The 7,500-nt window shown below is 47.1% G+C and overlaps 1 protein-coding gene across 1 annotated transcript in view; it reads right to left on the bottom strand.

The window, feature by feature from the left end:
• Positions 1–5,316: 5,316 nt before the first annotated feature.
• LOC107119751 (nicotinamide N-methyltransferase-like) overlaps positions 5,317–7,500 on the bottom strand; it is a 9,398-nt gene continuing 7,214 nt past the window's right edge. Inside the window, exon 3 of the mRNA XM_015422333.1 lies at positions 5,317–5,791. Within this exon, the coding sequence (XP_015277819.1) occupies positions 5,371–5,791 (421 nt within the window). The 3' untranslated portion in view covers positions 5,317–5,370. The remainder of the gene's footprint in view (positions 5,792–7,500) is intronic.

Genomic DNA, 7,500 nt, shown 5'->3' on the forward strand with positions numbered 1-7,500 from the left:
CCAGATAAGAGGTCGTCACAGAAGGTTTTTACTGGAGGTAATGAAACAGAATAAAACAGTGGTGCACATAGTGAACACATACAAGAGCTAACTAGAAAAATCAGGGAGGAAAGGGGACAGTGTTGTAGGGATGGGTGATATTTACCGGCCTTGAAGAGGTCTGCGGAAGCAGCAAGTCGAAGGGGAAATGGCCAGCATTTCAGGAAGCGAGAGTGAGGACCCACACACAAGTGGGGGTGTGCAGAAGGTCCAAGAAAACAAACACACTGCTGGATCAGGGTGGCATATTTTTAGGGCAAAAATGTATCCTGAGGCAGGTTGAGTCACTGCCAGAGGACAATGAACTGGTTGATCTACCAGAGGTAGACAAAGGGGTGGGAGAGGTTTGATGGATCTACAAACGCTGGGCAGGAAGGATGATGGAGGAAGGTGAATAGACTTGAGCATTGCTTGAGTGGTGCTTAATCAAGGACAATGGGTGAAGGGGAAGTCAGGCTTGGGTGTTGAAGGGATTGTGCCCGGGTTTATCAATAAGTCCTGGGTGGCAAACTTAGAATGAGAAAAAGTTCAAAATGTAGAATGAGAAACAATTATAAATTGTAAATAAATGTCTGACAATGCCTACAAATGAATTATAATGCAGAAGTGGAATGAGAATGAGGTTTGAATATGAAAGAATAAGGAATTGATTTTGGGACAAAAATATACTCTATGCTTTATTGTAAGGTATTATAAAATATACATATATAATTATGTATTGTGAGATACATAATAGGCTTTTCTTTCAATTTTGGTATATTAAAAGAAATCATTAGTAAATAGAAATGATGAAATATTTAACACAGAATATATAGCAATGATGAAATTAATATAGTTGGAAAACAGATTAGTTATAAAATCTGGAATTCAAAATGTTTGAAATGTCTAAAAAATATAATGAAGAGGAGTTGGGGAGAAGTATTTTGTGTTTATATATCTTGTAATGCATTTTTCGGTATTTCTTATGTATTATTATATTTCTTATAAGAACATAAGAACATAAGAGACGCCAATGTTGGATCAGGCCAAAGGCCCATCCAGTCCAACCCTCTGTGTCACACAGTGGCCAGAAATACCAGTGCCATCTTCCAAATGAGGTCTCACCATTGATTTATATAGGGGCATTATTATATTGGCTGATCTGTTTTCAATACCCTTCCTAATAATCCCCAGCATAGCATTGGCCTTCTTTATTGCAGTCACACACTGTCTCGACATTTTCAGTGAGTTATCCACTACAACTCCAAGATCTCTCTCTTGCTCAGTCTCTGCCAGTTCAGACCCCATCAATGTGTATTTATATTTAGGATTTTTGGCTCCAATGTGCATCACCTTGCACTTGGCCACATTGAACCCCATTTGCCATGTTGACGCCCACTCGCCCATCCTTGACAGATCCCCTTGGAGTGCCTCACAATCCTCACTGGTTTTCACCACCCTGAACAACTTTGTATCATCCGCAAATTTAGCCACTTCACTGCTTACTCCCATCTCCAAATCATTAATGAACAAGTTAAAAAGCAGTGGACCAAGTACTGATCCCTGCGGTACCCCACTGCTTACCACCCTCCACTGAGAAAATTGCCCACCTACACTCACTCTCTGTTTTCTATGAACTAGCCAGTTTTTGATCCATAAAAGGACTTGTCCTTCTATCCCATGATTTTTGAGCTTACTTAGGAGCCTTTGATGAGGAACTTTATCAAAAGCTTTCTGGAAGTCAAGGTAAATAATATCTATTGGATCCCCCTTGTCCACATGTTTGTTCACCCCCTCAAAGAACACTAATAGGTTAGTGAGACAAGATCTTCCCTTACAGAAACCGTGCTGAGTCTGCCTCAATAGGTTTTGTTCATCTATGTGCCTACTAATTCTTTCCTTAATAATGGTTTCCACCAATTTACCCGGTATCGACGTCAGACTGATTGGCCTGTAATTTCCCGGATCTCCTCTGGAACCCTTTTTAAAGATGGGAGTGACATTAGCTACCTTCCAATCCTCAGGAATGGAGGCAGATTTTAAGGAAAGATTACATATCTTTGTCAGGAGATCTACAAGTTCACATTTGAGTTCTTTCAGAACTCTCGGATGTATGCCATCTGGGCCTGGTGATTTTTCAGTTTTTAAGTTGTCTATCAGTTTTAGGACCTCCTCTCTCATCACCTCAATCTGACTCAGGTCTTCCAACACCCCTCCTGAAATCAGTGGTTCTGGAGTGGGCAAGCACTTCTCATCTTCCACAGTGAAGACGAAGGCAAAAAATGCATTTAGCTTCTCAGCCATTTCCCTATCATCCTTCAATACTCCTTTTAACCCTTCTTTTCTTTTGTATCCCTAATATATCATTATCTTGTTTTTGTTTTTTAAAAAATTACATTTTAAAAAGTTTGAGTTCAGTGGCACCTTTGACACCCGCAGGGTTTGGTTCTGGATGTAGGCTTTCATGTGCATGCACAGAGGCAGTTTGGTGTGGCAGACTCTAATCTGGAGAACCAGGTTTGATTCCCCACTCCTCCACATGAAGCCTGCTGGGTGACCTTGGGCCAGTCACAGGTCTCTCAGAGCTGTTCTCAAAGAGCTCTCTCAGCCCCACCTACCTGACAGGGTGTCTGTTGTGGGGAGGGGAAGGGAAAGGAGTTTGTAAGCCACTCTGAGGGAAGAACGTGGTATAAATCCAACTCTTCTTCTTCTTCTTCTTCTTCTTGCTTGTGTCCAGCTTGTTGGTCTTGTCGGTGCCCCAGACTCAACCATTGTTCTATTAGTGATTAATGCTTGATAATCAGGGATCATTTCCTGCAGGAGTGCACAGGAGCAGAGCTCCGGCAGTAAAGAGCCCAGGGGGCGGGCACATGTAACAAGACCCACCCCCTGCTCCCAGCAGCCCTCAGTCAGAGCAAGAAGCAGCCAGGTAAGTTGCAGAGCTCCCCCTGGCTCCCCGGTCCAAAACAGTCCAGTGGCACCTTTAAGACCAAGTTTTATTCAGGCACAAGCTCTCCCTCCTCTGCGAGGACTAGGCCTGTAGCCAGGATTTTGTAATTCCAGGGGCCTTTAAATAAGTCAGGGGGCACTGACGTCACAAAATAACAATAAACATTTAAAACCCCACTTTTGCATCGTTTGCACTCTGCTTGCCTACATGGGGAAGCAAGCCATGCTTGGGGAAGGGGCGGTGGTGGGGAGTCCTCCAGGTGGCCCAGAGAGTCAGGGGGCCTGGGTGCTGGATGGAAGTCAGGGGGCCTTGGCAGGAAGTCGGGGGGCAGGCCCCGAAATGCCCCACTGTAGCTATAGGCCTGTCTAGGAGCAGAGTTGCCCAACCCCCCCCCCCAATAGCTAGCAATCCAAAAGAGTCCAGTGGAGCCTGAGCGGTGGGTGTTGCCTTCTGACACACTTCCGGTGATGTCAGGGGGCGTGGCATATGCAAATGAGTTATGCTAATGAGCTCCTGCACCTCTTTTTCTGCGAAATGACCCCTGTTGATAATAAATGCTGGTTTTTATTGAAACAAAATAGATCCTCCTGGGTGACCTATTGTTCTCAGCCATGTGTGTCTCCAGGGCAAGGAGAGGACAGTAGCCAGCCAGCCTCTCTTACTCATGCCTTGAAACCGCTTTCCCAGGCCCCTGCCTGACTGGTATCCATTTTGGCTCACTCTGGCCCATGCAGTGCCCTGCACTCAAGGTTTCAGGGCGATGTGGAGGGGGGGGTGCTTTTGCCTTAAGCTGCCCCTCCCGCTCCCCAGGCCCTGCTCTCCCCAGGCTCCATCCTCAAGACCCCAGGAATTTCCCCCCAAAGAGGTGGCTGCCCCAGCTCTTCTAGCCGTTTACCCAGGAGCGGATTCACCATGAAGCAGACGAAGCAGGTGCTTAGGGCACCAGGGCCAAAGGGGGCACCACAAAGTTGGGGAAAGGGTGAAAAGAACTTAATGTAGCCGAAGCTTGGCTTCGTTTGTACAGTCTATTGTGTTATCCTAGGAATAAATTTTTGTATGGCTGCAACCTGCATTGTATATCTGGTCAGACAGGTCAACAACTTAAAATGTGCTGGTTCAGTGTGGAAAGGAGGAAAGGCACCATGATTGGTCAGTGCTCAGGGCACCAGGGAGCCTTCATCCGCCCCTGGGTTTACCAGATGCCCCTCAATGTTTCTCTTTTTTAAAATGATTATTATTACTTTATTGCAAAAGAGTCAAGAACAGTAACAAATGCAAAAAGTTAATCAGTCCATACATCTCAGTACATATAATACTACATCAAGGATATTATTACATTAACAAAATGAAGGTCATAGAGAATACAAAACCAGAGGGGGAAAAATAAATTTCCAGTTTCAAAAACAGCTACTTTTTAGGACAAACTAACCAGAATCTTTGTTCAGCTGGATCTGTTTGGTAAGATGTTCAAACACACACAACAAAAAATGACGACAGAGTAAGGCTCGGACACACCCTTTCTGGAGAACGGAATGCGCAGGCCTTGTCGTTTTGTCCCCATATGAAATTAACGAGCATCTTCTGCACTTTGGTCATGAATAACAGAATCAGACTATAATAAATATCCAAAGATGAATAAAATTTTGACAGGTTAATCAATTTATGCACTATAAGTCACACAACCCTGCAGTGATGCCTTCTCAATGACTAGGTCAATAAGCATATTATCAATATAGCCTTGGAATATGGAAAAAATACTTATTTTACTCTCATCATATAAATGGCCAGAAGAAACTGGGAGACGAAAAAGTAAATAAAACTTTAGAAAGAAAAGAAATGCTCTCTCACACACATTTTAAAACAACAGCTTTGAGTGTAATGATTGTTTAAAAATATATACACACATCTGCTAGGTTTACTAGGTTATTTTTCTATATTATTTGAAATCTGAGTCAGTCAGTCACATACTAGGAGAACCTGTCAGCTTAGGACAAGCTTTTAATATATACTTCTGCACTTGCCCTTCAGCAGGGCTATTTTTGGGCAGGAACGCACAGGAATGGAGTTCCGGCTGGCTCCTGAGTTGGCCAGGCCCAGCAGGAGCTCATTAGCATAACAGGCCACACCCAACAGCAGGAACTCATTGGAATTGGCTACATCAGGGGTGTGTGGCCTAACATGCAAAGGAGTTCCTGCTACAAAAAAACCCCTGGGTTTTGACAACAAACAAGGTAAACAGAATAAGAAGCAAAAGGTGGGTGTTGCTGGATGACCACACTTCTGGTAACATGGGGGTATGGCCTAATATGCTAATGAGCTGTACTATCAGGGGTGTGGCCTAATATGCCTAATTATGCTAATGAGTTCCTGCTGGGCTTTTTCTACCAAAAGAGCCCTGCCCGTCAGTGTTTCCGTGCCACCAGCACACATGCTTCCTTGGCATCGTACAAAGTCCCCGGGAAGCAGAGCTGGCTCATTTCCAGCCACTCGATATCAAAGCCAGCCTCTTTCACACTTTCTTCCACAGATTCCCGATCCAGGTAAAGGCAAGAGAACTGGCGCTGGCCAACCATGTAGAAAGTTTCTTCCAGGATGGCCAATAGAACCAAACGCCCTCCAGGTTTTACGAGGGAGCTGATGTTCTTCAGGGCAGCGCGGTAGGCGGGCAGGTCTTTGCAAGCCCCTTCTAGGCACAAGGCGGAGAGCAGGCAGTCGGCCGGAGGGAGAGAGAGCGGGGCCAAAGGGTTGGGCTGGGTCACGTCGCACTTCAGGACTCGCTTGACGGTTCTTCGGACCTTCTCCTCCTTCTGGGCCCACTCTTCCCTGGAGCAGAACAAAAGGTGAATGGGACAACCTCGCCACCCTAAAACCTGCATCAGATGTCCTCCCCTTCAAACGCCTGTTCTTACAGCCGTGGACATCACATGATCATCAAGAACTGCAAGGGGCTCGAGCCAGAACCCCTCCCTGTCCCTGGGCAGACCCAGCACAGCTACTCCGCAGGCCCAACGGCTACAGCTTGCTTCAAACCGGGTCAGCGGCATTTTCCCTCCTGAGATTAGTTGACCGGGTTTCTGGCTGGGGTTGCCAGCTCCAGGTTGGGAAATACCTGGATGTTTTGGAGGTGGAGCCTGTGGAGGACGGAGTTTGGGGAGGGACGTCAATGGGGTATAACGCCACAGAGTTCCCCTTCCGAAGAGGCCATTTTCTCCAGAGGAACTGATCTCTGCTAACAACAGTTGTTCTAATCTAATCTTGTTTGATCTTCCCAGGAACCTTTCAAGCAGCGGGCTGATGATTTCCTTTCAGCTCGCCGTATGCAAAGAGCAGTTTGAAAATATGTGCTCCAGAGAGTCCATTTCAGTCCAGGAACAGGTGCAGAGCCTGCGCACGTAAGGGAAGAGAGCAGCTCTGAGAGAACTTGTGATCGACCCAAGGTCACACCAGCAGCTGCCTGTGGAGCAGTGGGGAATCAAATCTGGTTCTCCCAGATTAGAGTCCGCACTCCTAACCACTACACCAAACTGGCTCTCAAACCACTACACCAAACCGACACCTCGGTGGGGTATAATGCCACAGACCCCACCTTCCAAAGCAGTCATTTTCTCCAGGGGTTCTGTTCTCTGCCCCCTGGAGACCAGTTCTAATACTGGGAGGTCTCAAGGCCCCACCTGGAGGTTGGCAATCTTATTTCTCACCTACTGCTCCAAAGCTCGAGGCTTCTGCAGTGTGAACTTTCACGACCGCCTCCTTGGTCGCAGCCCCCTCGGCCTCAGTTGGCCAAGAGCCCAGTAGGACCGGATATCTTTTTATAAAAAGTCTTTTATTCCACCCCTCCACTCGGGAGTCTTTTACCCCGGCAGAAGCTGCCACCTTCAAGCCAGTGCCTGCTTTTCCCTCACTCTCTTGAGCACCAGGAGCTGGGAATATGTGCATGTGCATGTGAGGACTGCCAACCTCCCGGTGGCAGCCAGAGTTCTCCCGGAATTACAACTGAAAAGTACGCAGACAGAGAGTGATTTCAGCAAAGTGTACTTTATTCGATCAGGAACAAGATGACTTTGGCTGGCTCGCAGGCCGGCTTATATCCCCCGAGAAACCGCCACCCAAAACACACCCCCACTTCCCAATAGGTTATTTACAGTGGCCGAGAGTCCCATAGGCTTCTTGGCCAGGAACCTAGCCCCCTGATTGGAGCGGGCTAGGATCCGCATAGTCCATTGTCTCTTGGAGCGAAGCTCGACGTTTGTGCCTGACCGCGTGGAGCCCAAGCTGGCCACGCGGTCTGGACTGGATACATTACAACAACTGATCTCCAGACGACAGAGATCAGTTCCCCTGGAGAAAACGGCTGCTTCGGAAGGCGGACTCTCTGGTACCACATCCCCGCTGAGCGTCTTCCCCTCCCTAAACTCTGCACTCCCCAGCCTCCAGCCCTCAAATCTCCAGGGATTTCCCAACCTGGAGATGGCAGCCCTAACCATACGAGAATTCGTGGGCACTCCATGAAATTGCTGAGCGGCCGGGTTAGA

The sequence above is a fragment of the Gekko japonicus genome, unplaced genomic scaffold, assembly GCF_001447785.1.
Source record: "Gekko japonicus isolate JY-2015 unplaced genomic scaffold, Gekko_japonicus_V1.1 scaffold805, whole genome shotgun sequence".
Taxonomy (NCBI): domain Eukaryota; kingdom Metazoa; phylum Chordata; class Lepidosauria; order Squamata; family Gekkonidae; genus Gekko; species Gekko japonicus.